Source organism: Homalodisca vitripennis, chromosome 6, assembly GCF_021130785.1.
Source record: "Homalodisca vitripennis isolate AUS2020 chromosome 6, UT_GWSS_2.1, whole genome shotgun sequence".
Taxonomy (NCBI): Eukaryota; Metazoa; Arthropoda; class Insecta; order Hemiptera; family Cicadellidae; genus Homalodisca; species Homalodisca vitripennis.
The window spans coordinates 72735828-72763427 of record NC_060212.1 but is presented as its reverse complement, the minus strand read 5'-3'; the positions used below and the strand labels follow the sequence as shown (position 1 = coordinate 72763427).

General features: G+C 33.5%; 1 protein-coding gene across 1 annotated transcript; it reads right to left on the bottom strand.

The window, feature by feature from the left end:
* Nucleotides 1-145: 145 nt before the first annotated feature.
* On the bottom strand, nt 146-26464 carry LOC124365429 (glutactin-like). Its single transcript, XM_046821409.1, has 11 exons — nt 26384-26464; nt 25951-26115; nt 23507-23660; nt 19751-19939; nt 17186-17376; nt 10853-11042; nt 7837-7929; nt 6352-6455; nt 3896-4049; nt 3554-3674; nt 146-2413 (listed from the first exon to the last, which is right to left on the bottom strand). Exons 1-11 carry the CDS (start codon nt 26462-26464, stop codon nt 2170-2172), a joined length of 1686 nt encoding a protein of 561 aa, XP_046677365.1. The 3' UTR covers nt 146-2169.
* Nucleotides 26465-27600: the final 1136 nt, after the last annotated feature.

Here is a 27600-nt window from a genome sequence, read left to right as displayed (position 1 = left end):
ACCGCGAGTAAAGGCTAGTAGTTTAATCAAACTTGCATTATACAATAAATTTAAATACATCTGAAGGCATAGTTTAATAGAACACAATTGAGCATTGAATACACTTTTTAGAAGACAAGTTGTATGGTATTAGTAAAACACGATGAGCATTTGGAGGTAATTTAATATACAAGTTATTTTTACATAAACCTGTTACACAGTTTCATTGAAAACTGTCAGTTAACAAAGTTGAGAATTTTAATAAAAAATACAAGTTTGGTTAATGTTTTGTATGTATTTAGTAATACATACGCCCTGATTTACAAGAGGATAAACTAAAATGGTAGAAAAGCACATCCAGTAACTTTATAATTCTTTGAGAATCAACTTAAAGTTAGTAGCGTCCCAAATAGTAAACAATACATCAATCACCATAGCAACTGACACCATACCTTGGTGGTTTGAAACTGAATCATGTAGTAATTTAAATTATAGTTCCTTTACTAAGTATCTTCTTGTTGCTATTTCTATTGAATCGACTGTGAGAATACAAATTACGAGAATTTGTGACAAACTTAGAGTTGGCGGAACAATAACAACGTAATTATGGTATGTCGCAGATAAAACCTCTACAAATAATGAAAGTATCGTTGTAATGTAGGACACATTTACACAATCCTAAATAAGTCAACGGTTCCAGAGATAATCGTACAATGATCTTGACACGAGTTAATAAAAAAAGTGAATACAAATTTTAACAGCCAAGCGTCGAGAACCCTTATTTTTACAATACACCGATGAGCCATTTATGAATGGTTTAAGAAAAGGTGTGACACCAGTAATTTATTTGCTTGGTCTTTTTTTATGAACAGAACAATTAATGCCCATATACCCGTATGCACTTGAGTAACCCTGTCCACACTTAATGTACTATCATCCTTTACTCTTACCAAGGTTAAAAATGTGATGAATTTTGTTTTGAGGAAATAAAGTCTAGCTAATTTGCACAGGTTGATAACTTCTATATCGTCATCCGAATAATAATTATTTACGGTAGCCGTTTTAAATATTTATTACCCTCAACTTCAAAACAACAAACTATTGTCTAGATAAACAATGTCTGTAATTAATTAGAATAGTACGTGTTTATTTACTTTTGAGACACTTGGTATAGACACATTAATTTCCCAAAACAATAGGTACCGCTAAAAATTATAGTCTAAAATAGAAGTACGCAATATGAGAAAAACAACATAGGGCGGCTTCAAACAGTGTGCATACCATTAGTATGTAAAATATATGGCATATAATACTCGTATATACTTCTTTAAATTAAATATCAGTAACAAACAAAAATTGCTAAACAGGGCAAATCAATTTTGTTATAATATTAATATAATCTAAGGTTTTGCATTGTAAACATTTTGTGTTTATAATAAATATTGAAACTCACAACAGTAGTTTTAATATCAATTTTTAGATAAACCACAAGTAAGTTGTGTTAACAATTGATTTAATACTATTTTTATATAACTCATTATTGACCACATCAATATTATCTAAATATGTATAGTAAGTAATTTGAGTTGACACATACATAGTTGAAAATTGTACATAGTACAGGTATACATACATTGTGATTTAATATACGAGTTCCAAGTAGAATCCTAAAAATCCACTTTCCTTATATACAAAACGCGGTTTAACATTGTATTTTTGAACCGAGACCATACTTGTGATAAATTGGCAAGTGGTAAAATAACAAATTGCCATGTTCTGTGGCTACAAAGCTCATATCAAGGTAAGCGAGTCAAGCAAGTATGAGGTGACTGCTCCTCAATGGATGATATATGAGTATCTAATGCTGATCTTGCCATCTTTTCTGCTTTGTCATCGGTGGTGACTGCGAATTCATCTTTTAAACATTAGTTCCCAGATTAAATATTTGATGGATCTTGGTCCAAACTTATCTAAGGAAATAAGACACTTTTCAATTTCCAATAGATGTACAGAATATGTTCACTTTGCATGTAAAACTCCATGGTGCAAATGGAAATGAAACTGTACTTCGCTGCTGGAGAAGGGTAATCGAATCCATAAATCACCTATAGTGATTTGTTGGTGACGGGACATTGTTAAGTACAACTGAAATAAACCTGTCCGAAATCACTGCCGCCTCCACAGCCAGGTCTATCTGCAGGATACTACTGTGACCGATACTGTCAGTAGAAACAAAACGCGGGACAGGACACAGGTGGGGGGCGAGAGACTGGACAACTCCCGCATGTACACATCCAATCCCTCGGATGCCGTGATGTTGTACTCCATGTAGAAGTTGGCTTGCAGAGAGGAGGGCTGCTCGATGCGAAGATAAGGCCCCACGGTTGACGTCATAGGAAGCCACACGTTTTCCAAATCATGCGCGCTGGGAGTTCTATAACAAAATTTAAAAACAAGTTATAAAAAGCTTTCAGGCTAGAGCTTCAGATCAACTACATGGAAAACTGATACGACTGTATTTACATTTAGGCTCTTCATTCCTAAGCCACTAAAATGTCAGGTCCCTCCCTAGTCATACTTTTCTCAATCATGTTTTATAAAAATTACAACTTATTAAATTGTGCAATACTGGTTCGAACTAAATCAATAAATAAAACCACAACTTTATGGCCTTTATGCCACAAACGTTTGCGAATTCTCTATGCAGTACAATAAAATATTCCTAGAGCGTTTTGGCCATTCCTACTATAGCTAAACAGTTTCCAAGTTTCGTCTTGTCAACATAAAATCATTATTAAGCTTATAGTAGCCTTTCCAGGCTTATAGCAACCTTCTATATCTCCTTCCTGTTGCTATTCTACTTGAATGCTAATATGCTCATTAGATCGATTTATTAGTTTAGATTTTACGTTCTAGATGTACACTTTATTAAATTTTAAGCATTTTATAGCAAGTGCCATTATTTAGTTTTATTAGAACTGGTAGAAAAAGTCTTCCATTTTTGACTCGAGCTTGTATCAGACAAATCCCATTTTATATTTAGTTGTAGAAAACTGCTGAAATCCACTTTTCAAACACAAATTTTATTCCTTCATTATCTGAACATCTCAAATCTGTACATCATTTCTAATAATACTATGGAAGCCAAGAGATGCAGAAAAGCTGATCTCTATAATTCTTCGTGAACTTCGTGAGTTGGCAAGTTGTCTAGTTTCACCACTGACATAATTAGAGACGAAAATGTTCAAATATTTGCAAAGTCAAATTCCCAAAGAGACTACGGAGCCAAAATTTGACTACGCATTAAGATGTATATTTACATAAAATTTGGTAATACAGTTGTCATGGATACAAAATTTTATTTGTAATATGTGTTCATTTTATTGTTTGGGAAATGAAACATTTAAAACAAAACTCAAGTAAACGTCAGTGAAGCTCTACGGATATCAGGTGTATTGTATAAAGGTCTGAAGTTTATTGCACATAAGAGATAAATACACATTTTTCCAGCATAGAAAAACCAAAAGTAGTTTCATCTTAAATTGTAGAAAAATAGCGTAAAATCCCAACTTGCCCATTAGAAGCAAAACTGGTCCATAGTTCCACCACAGTTTTAGCGACTTCTCTGTCCGCACTGTTCAACGAGCCTTCAGTGTTCGGAAACAGATAGAGGAGATCATTTGAGTGCGCAACCCCTAGAAATGTGGACATAACAGAACACACTAGATTACACTTAATTTGTAAATTCAAGTCATAATAAAACATCCTCACATATTAAAAAAATAAAGTAGTTACACATGGTTTAAGAACTTACAGTTTATATAAATAATAAATACTTCGTGAAAATCAATTATGTTAAAAATTTAACATGTAAAAACTATTTTAGAAAGTTATTTCTAAATCTGTTCCGTGATACCTCCAGGGAATGGATAATGATGCGCATCATCACCATAGCCAAACTTGGTGTACTGTCCCCTGTAATTGAAGGTATACAGGAAGGTGGAGTGAACATGAGCGTTTCGTCTAGCTTGCTGCAGGGTACACGCTTTCAGCAATGTTACTCCACAGATCTGTCAATGAGCAGAAATGAACATATTTAAAATTGTAGCCTTTCAAATATGCATCAAGGACATACCCCTCGCAAATTTTCAATTTTTTCAATTACTGTTTTGGTAAATTACTATTATTATTTATATAATTCAGTATTACTGACATGTACTGCTGAAAGATCATTCTCAACAAAGGAACGGGTCAAGAATTTTTAAGGAACAAAATAGCGCCTTACTCTCTCTGTCCACTACGGGAAAATATCAGTTGTCTGGACCTCCCCGCCAACAATTTCTTTTCCTGGCTACGTTCTTGATATGCATGTTTGAATTTTGCCAACAATAAACATTCACTCAATGTCTAACTATCCGTGAGCTCGAAAGGTTAATTTTAACTTTTGAAGATAAGGCCGTAATGAATATTATGAACCATTTGGAAATATGGGTAGGCCTACGATAGAAATATGATGATAATTATTTGAATTAAATTTTTTACTACTTGTATTTATAAATGCCAACATCTGTGATAATTTGATTAATTTATTCACCTGTAATTATTATAAATAAGATTCCCCACAAAACAACAGGAAAAGTTGACCCAATTTTGGAGCTTTACTGGCTGGTTAGTGGTAAATAGAAATATTTTAATGCCGATACTTTTACAAGCTTACGATGTTTATATTGGTGATAATTTTTCAAATATAACGTTAAGTTTTTAAAATATAGGACGTCAATAGAATATTAGGAATTGAACATTGTTATTAAATTGGTTAAAAGAAGCTCGTTCGCTATACTTAAGGTTTGTCTGGAGCCTCATAGCCCTGAGCATTTGGTGACCCTCATGCTCCAACGCACACACACCGTCACACGCCCAGCTGGACAGGTATGCAGTCACTTTAGTTTAGGTGATGCAAATACTGGGCTTTAGTCTGAAAAACTACTATTTTTTACATTTTTTATGTTAGGTATACATAGGTAATATTAGGTAATATTCTTTTAATATTTTAATTCTGCAATTTATGTTATGAACGTAGAATCCAAACAAGAAATGCCAATGACATCCTGACGTATCTCAGAAATAAAGGAGTCATTGATCAATTCAATTTTGTAATATCAGTTACGTAGCCTTTTAAATACACACCTATTAATAAAGCAAATAAATAGTATAAATTAAAGAAATACAAAACAATAAAGATATTGTAGAATCTTGGAGCATTGGATAAAAGGTTTATTGTACTATCACTAGTATAAACGAATACAACATTTTCCAATATAATTTTTATTTTGTGCAAGGCCTTTCTGAATCAAAGATTCCATCATCAGGCACTTAAGTGCTTATATATTCCAGAACATTCAACTGGAGAAGTCCATTCCACTAGTCGAGTGGAGAAAGGTCACAGCGATAAGGAGAAGCGGGGACGGCCGGACCCACTGTCCGCTCCCATTCATCTATTACCCCTTTGTTTCGGGGTCGGCCCGTCTGTCCGCAACATTTTCCTACATTCTCGTAACAATACGTCAAGAATGTCGTAGCTATTCCGTGTTTGGACTCTATTTTCAAGAAATAAAATGGAGATTTCAAAAATAAAAGAATTATTAACATGCCACAAAAATGATAACAAAAATACTAAGGCCTACCAAGTGAGATAGAAACGTTACTGTGACAGCACGTAGCCGGACTGCGCGTGAAGGCGCGAGGGTCACCTTGTAATCCTTTGGGGCTCTTAAGATAACGGAAAAACTATTAACATTTGGACGAATCAATTTCTTGCAACAATAATGTTACCTATAGCCAAGAATGTTTTCTTTTTGAAAGAGAATAGATCTTGTATTTATATGAGGATTGTATGACAGAAATGTTTGGTAAAGCTAGTTCTATTAGGTAACGAGTAGATGGCGTTGCCATGCTAAAATTTATGACTAGCATACTACATGCTAGTCATACATTTTAGCATGGCAACGCCGTCTACTCGTCACCTAATAGAACTAGCTACTAGTGATACCTACTAGTGATAACCTCATTTTTATTAAATAAATTTTAATTTCTGGCATTGTTTTTGTTATTACTACAGTTTAAGTCAATATAACATATTAATGTTCTGAAATACATTTATAATAATAATGGTTTCTTTCATTTGCCGACAGATAATTTGCTACCATTTGCTTGGCCTACTTTTCAAGATAGATCGAATTTACCTGTTGTGTTTGAATCTAGATATTCCATTAATAGTAAACATCTAACACAAACAATGTTATAGCAATAACAATAAATACAATCGCACTAGTCAGTGAACACATTAGTCACCATGACTTAAAATTTACTCACATCAACCAATCCTGGTACCATTGCCGTAAAATTTCCAATTTCTTCTACTCTAAAATATTTGTCTTGAAAAACGTCTGTGATTGCCCCCGTTGTGTCATCAATTCCTGTGCAATAAAAACGTTCATGATTTAATAAGTCTAAATTCATAACTGGAGTAATAAAATATAAAATAATCCGACAACAGAGAACAAGTCAGTTAGAGACAAATTATGTATTCTTACTGTGTTCTTATACAATGATTGCGAATTTCTGCCGTTTTATCGTCTGGGTCGTGTATACTGTATACAGTAATCAAAGTCAAATATATATTTAAATTGAATTCAAATGTACTAGGCCTACATAGTTTAGAATTCATTTAATAAAAATGCTAAAACAGAATATTAAAAATATTGTATTCTAGGTTTATTTTAATAACAGGTAGTTTAAGTTAAGTGCATTTTAGGTGTATAGAAAAATCTGTAAATCATAAAAATCTTATTTCTTAGTAAGTTGTATATGAAGGGTGTTTATAAAGTCTTTGGAAAATATTTTAGAAATTTGTTTTTCGTTTCAAGACAAACAATAAATTTAATGTAAACAAGGGCCAGAAACGCTTTGTTAACCACCTGCCTGTATGTATATGTTTTTAGTTTTATTTCTTTATTTAAGAAAATAAAGAAATTAAATAGTGAAAATAAATAATTTTAATTGGGCAAAATTATATTTCTTGTAGTTTTAAATAAAGAAAACATTCATGTTATATTATGATATCACGTTTCAAGATGGTGGACGGCTGAAGTTTTTAAATATTAATTCCGTAAAAATCAATAAGATTATGAACATTTTAAGAGAATAATAAAAGCTGCTAAATGTAACGACACACGTTTCGACACCTAAAATATAAAAATACAACGGTCTAGGAATAATGTGTACATTAGCTTTTAAGTGTTGTAATTCACGGCAAAATTGTTTTTGTTTACATGTTTACGGTATCATTAACGATGAATTATTTACAGACCGAGTTTTATTTCAAATTTAACAACTTTTATTATTCTTTGAAATTGTTCACAATTTATTAATTTTTGCAATATTATACGTAGTTAAAAAAGTTAACCGTACGCCCTCTTGAAACGTGACATAGTAATAAAGTATTAATTAATCTCTTGGTTTGAAACTGAAAAAATAATTGTACGAATAATGGAGGTTTTAATCTCTACTGCTTTCTGATATACAAAATTAAAAAAACATACATGCACCTTAATGCAAATAATAGAGAAATAAGAATATTTTTAAAATGCATTAACGAAATCAAACCCGATCTTTCTACTAAGGTTTCATACTATCCTGAACACTGCCAACTTGTATTAAACACAAATAACTACGAGTATAATATAGTAATAAACTTGTGTTTGTAATTTAGTATTCTAGTTGGCGAGTTTGAAAAGTTATAAAAACAAACAGGTACTTGTAAATTCGAAATAAATATATCACACATCAGATACATACCACTAAACTGGAGAGTTGCTTTCAAAAAGTCGTTTACCAGATAATCTGTGTTATTTGTTGCGTTATTTCTTTCCAGTATGAAGTCATGAATGTCTAGAACCAAAAATTTAAAGTATTACGTCACTAAGAGAACGCACATTATTTACTAAGTACAAATCTCGTTGTAACGAGAAAAAAATATAAATTATGATTTATATTATGTTTAAATTATTCTATATACTGCTTTGCTATTTGGGAAAGTATATATCTAAGAAAAAAAAAACGTTATATATTACTTAGGTCTACATATAAGCAATGCATTATCAAGGGTTCTTTTGACAAGTTCGTTAATACGAATTTCATCAACTACTTTAAATACTTCATCAAAGATCATTCAATAAGAAATCCTTAAAATCCCAACTGTCCAATGCGTATATATGCACGTCGTACGTAGGTACATTTCGATCAACAGATCAACCAAGTTGAACCCTTTCTAGGTTTATTATACGCAGCCCTTTTCAGTGCGTGTGTGCTACGTACCAAACCTCAAATTTCAAAATTTTAAATCCTATATTGCTCATAGCAGTGTGGTAAATTTTTAAAGAACATTTGGATGTGAATAATGAGCTTAGCTCCAGTTCATCTTCCTCTGTGCAGTATCTGGAATCTGGCGCTGTCACAGACTTGACTTCTGGAATATTGAGTCATGTTCGTCCATGACGAGACAACGAGAATGCCTCTTCACCTAAATTACATAATATTTTGTAATCTAGGCATCTCTAATGTCGAAACGATGTAAAGAGTTCATGGTACTTTGGTATTATCCAGCCTTCGGATAATACCAAAGTACCGTTCATTTCGAGCTTTTTCGTCGCAGACGTTTTGTTATTTATTCTGCCGAACATGACTCTAGGAGTCAAGTATGTGACAGCGTCATGTTCCAGACGCTGCAATTAATAGGGAGGTAAACTAGAGCTAAACTCGACATTCACATTTTGGATGATTAATCCATGGTCATGCTAGATGAAAGTAAATTAATTTTATACTATTCTGAGTTGCCATTTTAACGGCAAACACGTTATATCCTATACTTTCTAAATACTTTCATATATGAGTCCGTGTTCTTTTTAATTTGTAGGGTACAATATTTTACTGTATTATTTACACGCTGACCCAAAGGAAAAACAAGCTTGCTACAAATATATGTTATACATTACATTTGTTAAACATGACATTCTAAACCTTCGTGTCTTTCGATTCGTAAACTTCCATGCTCTATGGACTTAGAAAACGTTTTGGTATTTTTATGGGACGCATTTCAATTTTATATTACACGTATATGTTTGGATAAATGAAAATGGAACAAATACTAAATTTTCTTATCTAATTCAAAATAGGCTACCTCTTGATGCATCATTGAAATATTTGTTCTACGCAATGATGATGACATTTTCTTGATATGTTAAGTTATATTTTTGTTCCCGTGTATATTGTTCTGTCCATTTTTGGAATATCATTTTTAAGAATTCCAAACAAAACAAAGACGTTTGGAGTATAAAATGTCAGTTTTTATTTTTATATGGTAACTAGCTGTTTCCGCGGCTTTGCACGCTTTTCGTAAGCTATGCCCGTGTATGTGAACTTCTGGTTTAATTGAATTATATTTACAACGCCGATGTAGAGTTTGCCTTGTTGCCACGATCAAGAAAATCTGTTTATGTTTATAGCCATTGTGCACGTACATGTACTTTATTATAAAGTGGTCTAACACTCAAACTTTAAGTTCAATCAGAAATAAATGTATCTTACATAATGTAAATATACATAATAACTTAGCACCTTCAAATACTGTTTGGCTATGTAATATACGTAACTGTCTTGTAATTGCAGTTTATAGTGTGCAGGCGCTTTTAAACCTTTTATCTTTTGCAGCGCCGCTTGGTGGTGGGTTACATCAATGGGCATAGCTTATAAACCTTCTCCGTGGAAAAATACGTATACTGTACGTACAAATTTTCATAATGGTCTGTCTAATATTTTGCGATTCCATAAAGGACAAACACACAAACATTCATATATATATATATATATATATATATATATATATATATATATATATATATATATATATATATATATCCGACGTAGGAACTATTATAAGTTTAACATTAATAAATTATATTACTATAAGCGACATACGTATAGGCATTATTATTTTTAATTACTTAATACTTATTAATACTATTTCCTGAATAACAGAGACGTCATTAACATGTCCTTTTTAATGCTTACTAGAAACTCGCAGACAAAGGAAAGAGTGGAAAATTCTTACTGAATTCATGTAACACTTCAAAATAATAGTTTTTAGTCTGTGTTGCGTGAAAGGAGTCTTGTTGCTTTTCGGACTGTAATCTGGGAAATAATGGCTCGTTGATACTTGTTAGAGTCTATTTCCTCTGTTTTTCCTCAAATTACTGTAAACGATTCCATTTTACAATGACAAATATGTATCAGTTGAGAGGCATCAGTTGTTTTGACATATGGCTTATGCAGGGATAACTAGTGATTATGCTCACTTCAACATTTACGGATTGCGTTGAAGAAAAACCGTTCTAATTGTAATTAAACTTGTATGTGTCAGTGGTATATTGTTGCAAAATGTTTTATAACAATATTTAATTTTTGTTATTTGAATACACATTTTCAACAGGTACGATTTTTTAATATTAAAGCAAAACCCACAACTTTTTTAAAAATTATCTTCCTTTTAATCACAATCATGTGAAAAGTGTAGTATCTGTAGCTTTACTAGTTCCGAGAAAAATATGTGTTGTAAAAATACAAAATTGTTAATTGGTACCTTTCTCAACCTTTGTTTATATGATGTATTTGGGTGGAATTATGAATACCGCCAGCCACAGAGGTTTGTGACATCCTTTTCTAAACACCTTTTACATAGAATATAACACTAATCGTTTACAAGGGCACCTTGTTCTGGCTGAGACGTAAAACGTAAGCAATTGTATCAGATACTTACTGCCCAGAAAGAAACTCCCTTCATGTTTAGTGACGCCAATCATCATGGGAACTTTCAGAAACCTGCCATCCTGGAAACTCAGCCTGGGATCCTCGACAAGGTAGCTAAGTGGTCCGGGCTTCTCGATTATGGCGTGGTTTCCTCCGTTATTTCCTCTCACAGCCCTTCCCTCATTGATCAGAACCTCTGTCTAACAAAGAGCCAGATGTTTTTGAAGAAAAAACTACCACAAGTGCTTATCAATCTGTAAATAAAAATATATATGTAAATAAATAAACCACTAAATGAAGGTCACTAGGTAGACATCTGCTAGAAACCGACAATGATAAACAGTCAACAATAAAAAATAATTCCCATCATATATTGCAAATCAAGGAAAACATTAAATAAGCTACCAATTTTTTTCGGTAAGGATGAAATGGTATTAGGACAAGAAGGATGTGATAGGAATGGTATCGGTACTTACGACATAAACCCATTTTAATTCACTAGGAACGAAAGGAATAACCAAAAAAAGTTCCTACAGCTGGGGTAGTCGTCTTGGTCCTATGTTTATGAGACATTTTTGTTTCAAATGATGAATAATATTTCAGCTACAGAAATTTGTAACACCCTTTTCTGGACACATTTTATATAGAATAGAACATTAATCGTTGAGTTAACAATTATTACAAAGACACCTTGAATATAATTAATTTGGTTGTTTCGAAAATCAGTGCAATGCATCCGAGACTTTAGATCCAAATTTAGTAGAAACCCTACGTCCTGAGAAAACCAGATTCCTTCCTACGCCAAAATCACGCGGATTGAGAAGACGATGTAGTTGGTTTCTTCGACACTTTCTTTTGAGACAAATCTAGCCTTAATGAATGGTTAAACCTGTACCTAACCACTGATCATGATGCACAGTTCTTAACCTCTTTTACAGACCACTCAGGTATGTATGCCGCTGCAGCGCCATTTTTCAGTGTCGAAAATCTTCTGCATCACGTAGATAAAGCCTCATCAATTGCGTGCAAGTGATCGTTGTTTTAGCGACAATGTTGCACTTTTGAGACAGAAACTGTCTCGTAGACCAGTTATCTAAATATTTGGACGTATTTGTGGTGAGCAAACTGTTCCAATGTAGGAACACTACTTAGCAAATCAGTGTCAATAACACACAATTATTTGTCATATGCAAACAATATTGGATTTACTGCACGTCGCGTATTATGAAACTAGTAACTTGCCTTTAAAACTCAGTCCAGCCAGCATTGTATAAAGGTGGTCCCATATACGAGTAGATGCATCACTTCTACAGAAAATATGTCACACTGGAATTGTACACACATCAATCACTTAAGCATGACAACCGGCACAATACTTGACATAAAAATCAATATGACAGACGCCTCACTGACATTAATAACTAGGACCAGTGAAAAGAGTGCGTTAGTGATGTGCTACAAGACGTTAGTGGTAGTTTCTAGACACGAGCTCCTCATGCATCGGGTAAATGGGGTGATCGCAACCGGTGGAGAAAAAGAGTGGGGGTAGAGCCGAGCAGTACCGATACATCCCGAAAATTCGTTGACTGGTCAGAGCCAAGCAGTGCCGACAAACCCTGAACATGCGGCTGATAGCGACCACAGTTCGGAACGGTTCTGATTTCTATTATCTATTACGAATTAATGACTCGTTTTATATCCGAACATATCTGCAAAACATAGAAATTATATCGAATTAATTATATTAATATTGAACTTTCTTTATGTCTGTTTGTTGGGTATATCGAGAATGAAAAATAAGCTATAGTCTTGAAATTGTGCATGCAACTTCGACCAAGCCTGATATGTGTCATGTGTCGTCTGGCGTACGCAATTATAATGCTGACCTGATCAATAGTACATGGCAATTATCGAATAATTTCTAACTAATAGTAATGTAACCTACAGATTATATTTATTTGATTAAGGCAGTTGGAAAATGCAATGAACCAAATATACTGTTACAACACAATTTTATTGGTTTACATTTTAATACAAAAGATGCAATTAAAAAACTCAACTTAATTGTTGATTTTGTATTTTGGAGACCTGAAGATCATTATTTAACTATGCTAAGAACACAAGTCTCGAATCTTTTGAAAAGTTTAAATGATTGCAAGCATGAATGCTTACAATCACATTTGAGTGACTAAGGAAAATTAAAAAAATATAATTAAATTGAGAATTCACTTATAACAAACAAATTTCTAAATTTTGCGAGTAGGGCTCTTTTTAATCCTCCTGGACGTTTAATCCACCCTCGAATGTTTTCTAGCTACGCCACTGAATGTAACGAGGTTACTTTGTCACATTAGACTTCCTTACGTCTTTTTGGGTCTTTCGATACTCCGTTGTATTGGTTTATTTGTATGGACACAAGATTAATTGCCTGTCATTAATTACGTTGTAAAATCAAGGTTTAATGAAATAAATTTAATTGCACTGCATCCTGCAGCATCCAGCTTTGAAAATGTAATATATATGTATGTTGTACCAAATTACTGAAAGGTGTTTAACTCAAAGTAGAAGCTAAAAACACAGAGGTACATTTTAAGAGGTTTGTCAGATTAATTGCCTGCAATTTAATTATGCTGCACAACATCCAGCTTTGCAAATGTAATTTAAATATATGTATGCTGTACTAAACTACGGAAAGGGGTTTGAAAATACAGTGATACAATTTAATAGGTTTGCCAGGTACTGAACTAAATTAAAGTCAGAGGAGTACGGAGCGAGAACGCGCGGACTGCTCATTCCACTATTCCAATACACGGACTATCTGTAGTTGGCAGGAGGGGCCCCTTCATCCCCACTCTTTCTCTCCGCCGGTTGCGATCACCCCATTTAGCCGCTGCATGATGAGCTCGTATTTCTAGACTGGTCGTCAGGTTGCGCTGTAGTAGTTTTGGTTTACAATAAGACTTCGTTGAAATGTCTGTCCTGTACTGGATTTACACGTATTCTCCTTTCCATTAGTATTCTTTTGGTAATAGTAATTCCAACGTCGACAAACTGGAGTTATAATCACAACTGGAATTCTAACATCCTCGGGCACATTGTACACTATAGGTAGGCTACAGTTTTTACTCAATTCAGACCTCAATTAATTTTAAGTCAACCAAAAAATATTTTATTGCATACCAACAATCATCCATTTAAAGGAAATGTCACTCTTATCACGAATGTTATCAGATGTATACTGCACTGTACAAAATGCCTAACAGAAGGAAAATGACAACTATATTTTTGTAATATATTGTTAAAAGGATACTCCATTTAAAAATACAAAAAGTCGATGAAAGTTCTTAAAATTTTATGAAACTTTCACACATGTCAAGTATGCCATCCATTTTCAGGTTAGTAAAATAAACACTGGCAAGTACCAGTCCTAAAATTGTACACTGCACCGTACACTGACAGAATTTGTATATCTACAGTTTATTTATAGGCAGAAACAAATTCGAACATGATTCATATAACGTTCGTAGGGTTTAAATATTCAAAATATCGCAGTAAATTGAACTCATAAATAACTCCAATAATATAAACAAAGACAGCTGTTTGAGGTGTTTGTCGAACAACAGTTAAAAGGGTTATAAACAAATACGGCTGAACTAGTTCCAATACGCACCACCAGAGAGAAGCACTAAATACAACGGATGTTCGATGTCCACCATATAATAGTGTACACTTTCTTTGAAGAATAAATACCTCCACAACTGTAGAAAAAAAATTGTTTCTTTGTGTACAATGTACAGTAGTGTAGGCCTACTATCTGTAAATATTGAGTCGAAATATTTGGAATATTTAAGTTTGAAGAGGATTAAGAAACAGAGTCGACTCACAACATTGTGAGTGTGATATTAGGGCTCTATCCCCTGGATTAAAAACCTAAGTTTTCTTGTATCACGGCTAAGTGATGTGGTCCATTACTTCTATCGTTTGAACCCAATAAATTGTTGTGCTCGTTTCTATAATAAAGACATCTGCTACACAAAAATACGAACAAAAAAGTCGCTTCAATAAACAACAGAAGAAAAGGATTGTATTATAGATACACCGATTTATTTCTCGTCCGATATATTTTTCTGATACCATAAAAGTATTTATACCGAGTTGATATTTTAATAATCCACTATGTTTTACCACATTGATTGGTAGTGTTGAAGCTGCAATTAGTTTAATACCTTCTTGGTCTCGATCCTCCACCTTACTGACGCTTATTTTTAATTTCCAGGTTACTCAACTATAAAGCTATAATATCACTATAACATTATAGCGTTCAGCCCTTAATTTGAAGAAGTGTTGCTGGTACATCAAGGAACAATTCACCACAATGAGGATATTATCTTCAAAATCATACTAAGTTCCTTGTCAAATGTATACTAAGTTATTTAGAATAATTCATTACTATCAAGGTACTCAGGAAAAAATACGTTCTTACTAAGAATAAGTGCATCATTATTAATATTCTTGATATAAAATATAGTAAGATTGATAAGAAATTAGCGCAAATGGGGAAGGGTAGAATAACACCCCACATGTAACAAAAATATCTCAAGAAAGCTTTATAGTGTTTAACCCTATGATCTATGTTTCTCTCATTAGACACTTTTTAACTTGCGATCACTTTTATAAGTGGACATTGAAGTTTCAGAACACTTTTCGACTGTAAATCTTAATTTACATTTATGGTGATACAGTAATCACTAATAAAGTGTGAGCAAAAATCAAAGAATCTTTTTTCAGAAAAAATTAAGAGTACATTATTTAAGGATGTACTTCTGATCTTGTCTTGTCTACATGTATTAGAAACAATATTGCATTAAAAATTTAAATGTAAATCATTCGAGGGAAGGGAATGTCACAATCACAACACACGAGATAACGAAATCCCCAGATCTCAGCAAACACAGACGAAATATATTTATAAAGTAGTCGTAACATTTTAGAGCAAGCTCTTAGAATATTGTACATTAAGAAACCAATGACAAATTATTCAACAAAAACAGAAAAATATTTTACACACGGACGAACTCATGGAACATAACATTGTACAAATTGTCTTTATTGTGATGTTTATTGTTATCTCAAACAATTATATCTACCCGTATTCAAAATTTAATTGGGCTTCCTCCTTAAAAGTAATTTTACTACACAATACTCAAAATACAAATATACACTTCACACAGTGAAAAAATTAAAATCATATGAAACATTCGAAACAAGGTAAAATTGGGATAAAATGCTCAACTTTTACACTTAAATATAGCACAAAAACCCATTAAGAATCGATATAAAAATTTTAGTATTCTATAACACATAATGGTTAAATTGTTTTAATAAATATTATAAATTTGATACAACTAATAATGTTTGAACAATTTTCCAATATTAGTTTTTATACAAACGTATGTTGGAAAATTGACTGATCATTATTGGTTGTATCAAATTAAAAGAAGTTAATTAAACATTATACTGTTATAGACCAATAGGATTATCTGAACGTCCTGTAACGTGAACAGATTAAGTACTTTCAACTGTGTAATGTAAGAAAAATAGAAATAAACACATCCATGCAGGATTTAAATATGCCTTTTTATTCCATAAATGACTTCTTCAGTTCCCTTGTAGGGAATCTGTGAGGAGTCCGAGAAAAATATTAAATGGAAGCATATGTCACGCTGTGTACAATTTGAAAGATCATGGTGGGATGCTAACAATGATTTAAACACACAGCAATATGGATTACGCTGAAAAATTGCAATTTTCGAATTGGACAAACTACATATTACATTAATTTACTTACGAGTTAAAAAATAACTTAAAATTAAATTTATTTTACTACAATAAGAAATCAAATAAAATATGTGATTTGAAGGTGGTGGTCCTCTTCACATATTAAGGAGACGCTTTTGTGAAGAAAAAAATTTTATTATTTTTTAAATGTTAATTTTTATTGTATCTGCTGTATCATATATTACTTTATAGTTCGCTATTCGTTAATGCTCCTTTTTAAAATTATATGAAATACTAGTTTTGTTTAAAATTGTTAAATAGCTGCCATTATTGGGATGTCCAAATGCCATGTACGTGTTTTTATATATGCATTAAGACTCGTGCTCAGTAAAATAAATATTTGACATGTTCTGTGTTACAATGTATTCGTTACAAAAGCAGGTAAAATGTTGACAATTACCGGATCGGCCAAATGTTAGATACCATGATAGATACAGTTAGGTTATTGGGCTGAAATACCTTTAGGCAATCATCATTCGTACATGCTATAATAATATAAACCGACCAAGAAGTCGGAATGAGCCATCAGTATCTGGAAGGCAGACTGGTTGCGGAGGCAGTCGATCATCTCGCGTGTGGATGGCAGGTCGCAATTAGACATCCTCGCTATGGTCTGGGCGTGAGCCAAGGGGTGGAAGTCGATCGCCCAGTCACACAGCGTGGACCCACTTTGCACGATTACACGCTGGAACAGGTCTCAATAAAACATCGTCCATTATTGATATTAACATGTGCTTACTTGCCAGGGCAATCTTACATGTCATTTAGGCACACACAATTAACAAGAGATGAGTTTAACACTTAAAAACTCTACACCTGATGTGTAGCTTAAGTTGAATCGAAATTGAAATTCCAAAAATGTAGGTGCGTATAAAAACATTTAGTCAGTTAAATGATATCAATATGTTTCAAATAGCTCAAAAAATGAGCCTACAATGAGGCAGATTCAAAACCATTGCATCAGCGTTCACCAGAGAGAGAGCACACTCAAGTATTGTGACGACTAGACTACATCAAACCTTTCCCATAGCCTCCAGGTGAATTAGAGTAAAAAGAAAAAAATTGGTATGATGAGTTTTATTCACGTACTAGTGTCCCATTTCTGAGTTCAACAGGAATACATATTGGCTCTGTCAGATTTTATCTGGCATTTATTAGGTTTTGCTAACGATATAAACTTTAATCAGCACCACGATTTCAGCGGGGAAACTAATTGAAAGTACAATTCATCGTCTAAATATGGGGGAAAACGATCGTTCAAATATGGGGAAAAATAGTTCTTTCAATATTTTGTTTTAATGATAACTTATAATTCTAAATGCTTTTTGATGATTCGTCGTACCTTTATTTCGTTCCCATGCTAAAATTAAAGGTACTAATTAAAGTTTACATCGTTAGTAGTATTGTAAGGTGGTTTTATACCGTTATCGTTGGACCACTAAACCCAACACTACCATTCCTTATTGATATGGTATAGTTTGGTTAAAGTTTGTTTTTATACCGATAAGAAAAATGCTAATGCACCAATTACGGATACTCACACTCACTGAAAACCCCACTTGCCTAAGACTCCTCCTAGGCCCACTTTTCCCATTACTTCAAGAGATTGCCTAAAATATATTGTACTGTACTATGTCACAGAGTGAACAACACGCAATATGCCCTAAAACAATTTTTTAAACCTTGTCAATTGTTTACTTAGGAGAATGAAGCTCACACCCGAAACACTCGTCAAGCAAACGATATTGGTTTCTAGGTATAGACTTGTAGAAACACACAAAAAAATAGTAGAAGCACTATGAAAAAGAGTCTTTATTACGTTCCGTCTGAAATACCGTACGGAATGAAAAAGCGGGGAAAAGGTATTTACATAAAAAGAGCACGTCCTGATTAGTTCTTAAACTTATTCTTATTCTCTATTGACTTAAAATGTCAATAGGTTCTATTTTTGAAGTATTCAACATTTCTGAGGGTAGCTGGAAAAAACTAAAAGTAATCAGTTTTCTAAATATTCCAAATCCCTAATTCACTCGGTCAAAATCGCAAATAGTATTTAAACGTTCAAGAAGATTATATATGAAAAAATCTTAACATGATCAAACACTGAAGTAAAATCACAAAAAGATCTATATTAAGAATCTTTATTCCAACAGAGTCCAATACATGTATGTGTTGGCGGTTGATAAAATTTTAAAGACTATTGTCTTATACCTTAAACCAAAAGTGATTGTATTGCAGATCACTGTAATAGTGGAACTTCTTTACAATGTTTAAACACGATTTATCGTTTCAAATGTTTGTCTCGCGTATTCAGGAAATGCATTTATATAGTAAAATAAAAGTACAAACCTCCGGGTTGTAAAACATTTTCAGTTTGTTTTCGTTCCAATAATTTATCACAGAAAGGGGTTCCATGTAAAAACTATCAGTTTTCAGATATCACCGCCTGTAGAAGCGTCCGCCTCCTAACAATTTCTTCAAGAAGATATCCCAGACTTACTTACTTATGGTTTATTTTTATACCCGGTATCGTACAAAGTATGGAGGGGAGAATGGGGTAGAAATTTTTATGATCTGGAGTAGAAGACTCTGCCTTGGCCAAGAAATATTACCACGATCCTATAGAACGGTTTATTTTATACTCACTTGTTGACCATTGTAAGTCAGCGTTTGCGCGTAAAGTGTTTGTGAGTTCTTTTAATGCCAATTGATCGATATATTTAGAAAACAACCACAAATAGTCAATAGGGAGTTATAGTGGACATTCTCCGGGAGTGCTGATTTGAGTTAAACGATTGTTTTGAATATTACTTCATACATTGTACCTAGACAGATAACTAATTCCCAGTAAGTGGAAGTGGAGTGAAACTGGAAACGCTGTTGCTCATGCGATCTAGGCAATACTGACAAGCACAACCTTAATCACCCTTTATTCAGTCTTCCTTTAAAATGAATTCCTCGAAGTAACGAAGAAGCGTTTTGGTGACTTTAATCAACTCCTACACCATTGAGGCTAAAAATAATTACGCCCTTTCTTTTTCCGACTGAGCATGTACTGGATGCTACTCACCAGGCGTGACCAGAGGACTGGCCATCATGAGGGTGACAGCAGCTGCTCCTGAGCTCTGGCCGAAGATGGTGATCCGGTCAGAGTCACCACAGAAATTGTGAATGTAACGCTTCGTCCACTTCAGTGCCATCAGCTGGTCGTGCAGACCCATGTTCCCTGGGGCCTCTTCTACACCGAATGAAAGGAACCCTGCATATGCATACGTAGATTGATTCAATTAAAAGAGTACAAAATTAAGTAACTTCCATCAATGCAACGTGTTTGTTGAAACTCAATAAACGCAATTAATTTGTCGATTTACTAATTTGAGTAAAACGACTGTATTTAAAATTTTCCTACATTTAAATTGAATCACACTCTCTTCGATCTTAGTCTAAATTATAAAATACAATCTTGAAGTACGAAAGAAGGATTTAGGTGACTTTGATCAATAATAAATCTAAATTCCTGTAGTTATATAATCCTCATAAGGTTGTAGTTTGGTTAATGGAGGTTTTTATCGACTTCGTACGTATACAAAACATATAAACAGAGGTAATATAATATATAGGGAAATTGGATTAGTAAATGTGCTCTTCGAAACAATACGAATGTTTTAAATTACTCTTGAATGAATGCAGCGTCTAAACAAGTATTTGTAAGAAATTGAAAAATAAGAAACATCCTACATTTCTGACACATTTTGTGAATTCACTATGTTAAATTAAATGAAAATTAAAAGATCTATATACAATATACATAAATAACAACCTTTACACCCTGCCCATAATATACCAACGGAGAAGTGCCACACCTGTCGCGTAACAGTCTTCGCTAAGATTGTATGGAACATTTCAAATTTATAATACGTCTTATGTAAAATGTTATGAGACTTTATTCAGTAAGTTTATACATTTAATAATGGCTGCGATTTTTCTCGTTGCCATCATTGTCATTCATGAGACAAATGTAAAACTGTTCAATGGTACTTAGCCAAATCTCATAGTAACGTACATTATCATCGAACTCGATGTTGAGTGTGTAGAAATGAATCTTCATGCAAAATTACAAACCTATAGGTAAGTTCATTCTTGAGATATCGTGCGGACTACAATGGACAGAGTGTAAGATTTACAGCCCATCGAGTGATAGGCTTCGCAAATTAAGATAAAACGCTAATTTAGTGAGTAACTATCAGAAGTCTAAAGTGATATCATAGTTACGAGAGAGAGAAATAGAAAGAGAGGGGGGAGAGAAAGAAAGAAAGAAGGAAGGAGAGGTGAGTGGAGGGGGCGAGGGGGAAGATGGAGGGTGAGAGGGTGGGGAGAGATAGAGAGGGAGAGAGGGAGAGAGAGAGAGAGAGAGAGAGAGAGAGGAGAGAAAGAGAGAGGGGGGAGAGAGAGAGAGAGAAAGAGATGTTTAACTAATTGAGTAATAGGAAAGAAGATGGACATTTTAAATTACTTTAAATCTGTTACACACTGTATCTGAGAATGTAGAATCTTCCGTATTCACTCGAAGCTCTGGCTCGGTTTGATGTTAAAAGAACCTCGTTACACTCGTCCTAAAGTCGAGGGTGAAGTGGTGATTAAATGGAAATCCAAGTTAGGCGGAGCCTCTTCAATACAATGCGTTGCAGTTCGCTTTCTACTAATGGAAGGTCATTTACATCGTGATACATTAAATTACTCCTACAATTTGCAACACTCACGTTTCAGAAGAAAGACCATTCATAAAGCAGTCGTTTCTGCTTAATGTTCACAAAAATGGTATCAAGGTTAATTACGAATAAAACCCACATATTGATAAAATACAGAAATTTAGGTTTTCAATGTTAGCACAAGTGTTGACATTAATAGTTTTGATTCTGTTGATAGCCACTCCGTGGAGGGAGGGACACAGAAAGCTAGTTGATAAGAATTAAACCAAAAAGCCACAAACCTAGCTACAAATATGTAACTCATAGAAAACGTTTGGGTTTTAATTTGAGCAGGAAATTTAGCAATCATATCGATTGCAACACCATTCTGCAGCGCTTCATAAGAATAAGAGACAATATTTAAGTCTGTTTGTAGTACATCAAGAGATTAGTGGCTACAGACTCATACCAAAATGTATTTTTTATCTATTAATCGTGTGGAAAATCATGTCGTTTTTGTTGATTAAACAAATTCTATTATCTCCGATTAGTGATTTTGCTCTAAGCTCTTTATATATTATATATTTTTAAACTTAAAGTATTAAGAAAGCCTAAATTAAAGTTTTACGAATATACCAAAATGGTTTAAGTCCAATTTTAAGTTAATTTTCTGAACTAATCTCCAAAATGACTATATTCGATCTTGGTGACGAGAAGGAGGGCTGGGAGAGGACCGTCTTCATGAGAATAGCAGCAATCGCTTCCGAAACTTGTCCGAAGATTCGCTTGGAATCGTCACGGAACTGGTAAATGTAATGTTTCGTCCATTTCAACGTCATTAACTGATTGCCATATATGAGACCATCAGTATTATATGCATAGCTCTATGGAGCACAGGGTGACAATAGGTTTTAGGGCAAACATTTTTACAACAAATTTGGCATATCGTTACTGGTAATAGTAAGCAACTTTTCTATACACACGGTGATCGGATGTCACCTTTGGGGGACGGCCCGCCAGGGAAAAGAAGAAAAGCAACAGCCCATGATGGGTTCTACAAGTTGAAGGAAATACTTAATTGAGTTAACTAATTTTAAAGTTTAGAGTGATGAAGATCACTCAAACAGACATTCCCTTCAACTCGAAAACAGATTCAGTATTAGTTATTTCTTATGTACAATGTATTAATCATTTTTAACTATAAATAAAGTTTAGAGTGATGAAGATCACTCAAACAGACATTCCCTTCAACTCGAAAACAGATTCAGTATTAGTTATTTCTTATGTACAATGTATTAAACATTTTTAACTATAAATAGCTATTTATTCCGTCTGGATTATCCTTTTGATATCCGGTTTGTGTTAGTGTTTTAGTTTAACTAGACCTTTAAAATTATGTAGAACCCAATATAAACTGCCGTTAGAGATTTCCTTATTATCCCTGACGAGCCGTCTCCAAAATGTGACATCCGATCACCGTGTACACAGATATGTAGGTTACTATTACTAGTAGTGGTATGCCAAACTTGATTGTGATATCCCTAGTCGTTTAACAGTTATAAATGTCGTAAGACTAAATTGTCGCACTGTATATAAGTTTAAGAATATCATTTTAAACTACTTTAAATTTGCTCACTGTATCTGAGAATATAGAATCTTCCGTATTTACTCGAAGCCCTGACATTTTAATGTTAAAAGAATATCGTTACACTCGTCCTAAAGTCGAGGGTGTAGTGATGATAATTTGGAAGCAAATATATTAGTATATATTCAAAACCACAATCACCCAATTAGACATTTGAGTTGTATGCAAGGCTTTAATTTATTATTTAGATGATTTAAAAACTCAATAAAATAAATTATTTAGAGGCATTAGTTTTAAATAATGATTAAATTTGAGTGTTTTTACGAGTGTTCACGTTTTAAATGTTTTCCCTCAAGAAAATCTTATAAGAACAGTTAAATGAACAACAATAATCTTTTTTTATTTAAATTAATCATTTATATCGAATTCATGACTACCACTATTGAAAATATTCCTACTTTAAAAATATTATCAGCCTATAACAAACGAGTTAACTCGATCTAAGTATATTTCAATTGTTATAACATTACACAATATTGTCAATCGTACTTACCTAAAGGACCAAGCCTGTACTGTATAACAACTAAAACTATATCTTCTTCAAGCAGAAAGTCAGGGAGAAAATCTCTAGCAGAACCAACTCGGAAGCTACCACCGTGTATATAGAACATCACGGGCAATAAACTCCTACAGGTATTATTAGGCATCTGAAACAGTTACACCAACAAATCCTTAAAAATTGTGAAAAATTAGGTTCAACGGGTGGTGGATGTACCCAGCAAGGGGGTTTAAGGGGTTCGGACCCCCCAAAATTTTCAATTGTTTCAATTCATTTTTGTAGTAAACGATTATTATTTAAGTAATTCAGTATTACTGACATGTACTGCTGAAAGACCGTACTCAACATAGATACGGGTCAAGAACTTTTTAAGGAACAAAATGGTGCCTTGCTTTCTGTCCACTTTGAGAGAATATAAGTTGTCTTAACAAACCTTCCCCCCTCCATGCCATTTTTTCCTGACTATGTACTTGACCTTAAATGTTAGCCATTGAATAAACAATTTAATTTGGATGAAATTATTAAACTTTTAAAGATAAGTTGTAGGCTAGCCATAGGTATAGTACAAATACAAACTAATACATTAATTTGATTTGAAATAATAATAAAAATATGAAAGCCCGCAATGTGAGGCTCTCAAGAGAACTGTAACGTACGTATATCGATCGAGAAGCGCTCGACTAGTAAGTTAAATCTCTCTTATACAACCTAAAATATTTACCAAACTAGCAATTGACTAAATATAGCTGACGACTAACTTGTTCTTGTCATGTTTAAAAACATATATAACAGTTTTGCCTTTTTTGGTTATTTAACTTTTAAATGGTACCATTTGAGTATCCTTAACTTATCAGCTTTATTCAAACGAATTTTCAAAACGTTATCTTTATTCTAAGTAAGCTATATCACGAGTTATTTGAAACAGGAGCTATGGCGGACATGGTTTCAGCTGCTCTAATGGTAATTACATAGGCACAGTCCATCTACTGGTTTTATATAATCTATGGTACTACCCCATCAATGGTCTACTGGGAAAAGCAGTGAGGCCAACAGCTTCTAACCTAAAATATAACTTACACAAATTGTTTTCCATCCTAGCTATATTTAGGAGGCAGTGCACTAATGGGTGAAAGAAACATATTATACAGATCTGGGTCGGTTACAAGTATACGGTCTCACCTTGTTGACAGCTTCACCCGCTTTATTATATTATAATTGTTTATATGTTACTTATATTTTATACTCTATGGTATTTTTCATCTTTAAAGTATTCCACAAGGATACATTTTGATTTCTAAATTAAACAATGGGTGCAGATATTTTGTGAACCTACTCTATACTTGTATAAATCTACTGTAAATATACTCTATTGGATCATAGAGTTTAAAAGAAGGCATTGGATTTATTGACGTGACAACGTCTTAAATTAGGTTGCGGCTCGGAGTCACTCATGAAAAAAGTGTAACGCCCGGTAACGTTACGATGCCCGTCCAGTGGGTCCGCCGCACGGAATCCGCACGGGATAAAGCAGATAACTGTGGGTCCGCCGCACGGGATAAAGCAGATAACTATGTTTATTCGTGAAAATGTGGAGTGCTTAGATTCGTCATTTACAACAACTACAACAATAAAGGTAAATAATTGTACACTGATATTTCATTATCGTAAACTATGATTGATTGATTAATTGTTAGATTGACACAAAAGTTGAGAAACTGAGTTTATAGGTTATGTCATACTATTGACAAATGTTGATAGTGTTAAGTAAATTATTAGTTTAAATCACTCTGCAATCAATCGTAATTCAGTTGATTGAGAAGAAACAGCGCGTATTGCTAGTCAAACATTTAAAATAACAAATTATAACCTCTAACCTGTCATAACAGTGCGACTAAACAAACTAACTAAACCGACCAATCACCACGCGCGGAGTTAGAATTTAACTGTGTTTAGCAAGAATTTCAAATTCCAATTTTAGTAAATGTTTTATTCAACTTTACCATTTACAATAACAAATTTTAATTAATTTCAAATTATGTACAATGTTTTAGTAAACAAAATATATTCTATAGTTAAAATTTGTGCAATTCTTATTTTCATTCAATTCCTTGTTCCTATTGTGCAATTTAATAATATTCATATCAATAAATATTCTACCGAGAAAAAGACGTTGTCACGTAAAATCTTCGCCCGTAAAACCGACTTTACAGGCAACCATAATTTTTTTTATAGCCTATGCATTGGATCAGTTGGATTACAAAGAGTGACATAATGAGGCTGAACAGAAAAAAATTAGCGAGGTAATTTCGTTTTAGGTTGCTTCTGTATTGATCTAGCCTATCATATTGCTATCTTAATGTAGATTACACAATTCCCCCTCCCATCTTCCCATCCTTCACCTTACAATAACTAAACAAACAGCTAAATTCTCAACTTACCTGCGGAGTATAAATGTTAATATGAAGACAGTCTTCCACATCTTCATTCCGTCCTATCCTTTGTTGTAGCTCCAACAGTTCCCTCTCGTTGTTCGCTTGGGGACATTTATTTCTAAAATATGTTGCATTTAACAAGCCTTTCCAACTACCAGCAGGTGTCGGTAACTGAAAAATAAAAAAGAGTTTTTTTAGTTTTATCTAACTGTCTATGAACATTAAGAGGAATCCACATCATGTGGAACATCCTTCCTCTCGCTGGACCACTCCTGAAACGTAATAGGTTTTAGCAGGAATGTTAATTGATACCTTAAAGTGAATACTGTGATACCACTAAGCTTCCAGAGGCAAGTACCTGATATTATCTGGAGAAACGTTGAATATTTTGGAGTAATACGACGTTCCTGGTTTCCTCGCTGGAATAATAACAACGCACCTTATCCTTATTAGCTGCACAAGGTTCACTCAGAAGATTGGGATCTCCAACAAATGTACCCAACACCCGAGTTTGGATCATGAGATTTGTGAGGAAACTCTGAGATCAATTCCAAACATCTCTATGGATTCGTTATCTCTGTAAGCCATTCTGTTTCGCTACAAGTGGTTCAGGAGTGTAGGATACGACCTGTAAGGAGGGAAGGACTAAAGATTGTAACTACTTTAACCTGATATATTTTAATCAGTCTAAAAGTCAATATCCATAATATTTTCTATCTTTTCCGAGATTGATAACTGTTATTTTTTGTTTCAGAGGAGAAGAGAGAAAACTGCATAAGTGGGTTCAGATTGGTTAAATCTTCAATGTGATTTTTTTGAATATCGTTTGAAAGGAGTAAAGAATACCTGTAAGATTTAACATTTGAAGGAGGAATCAAGGATTGAGTACTTAATTTAATTGAATCCTTATTAACACAGTTGAACATTCAATTGTTTGTGTATGTCAATACATATCAGTCAATAAAAAGTTAACAATTGATAATAAACACACTTAATTGTATTAAATCTTCCCAAAATAACATAATCACATATATATCGTATAACACACAACGTTTAGAGAAAGCAATAAAAGTAACAATCAAAATAAGCTATCTATGACAGCGATTGGACATGCTGCATCACATTGGAGTCCATCCGAGGACCTCCTGTAGACCATACAAATCTTGGCCCTTTAAATGAGCTTTAAAAGGTTTTAAACTATTTTGATTTCAAATTTACTGAGGAAGAGAATTCAGTAATTATGGACCAAAGTAAAAGAGAGAATTTTTGAATAGAGATAGTTTGAATTTATTAATTAAAAGGTATTGCTTGTGTCTTGTATTGTAAAAGTGAACTAAAATATCAAAATTAGTTCTGTTTTGGAAAACGAATGACATGGGATGACAAGTTAAAGTACCAATGGCTTGCCAATGAGTACGACTTGATTGGAAGAACTCTCTACAACTCTCTCGTTGGTCCAAACCCCAAACTATTCTTAGAGCCCTCTTTTGGAGATAGAATACTATTAAACAAATTGGCATTACAAACCCCAAAACAATTATTACGTATCTAATTCTAGACTCCAATAACCCACCAGTTTGACAGGTCCCTGGAAGGGAAATGAAGATAAGAACCGCAGGGCATAAATTGATGAAATAAGCTACTTTTCAAAGTAAT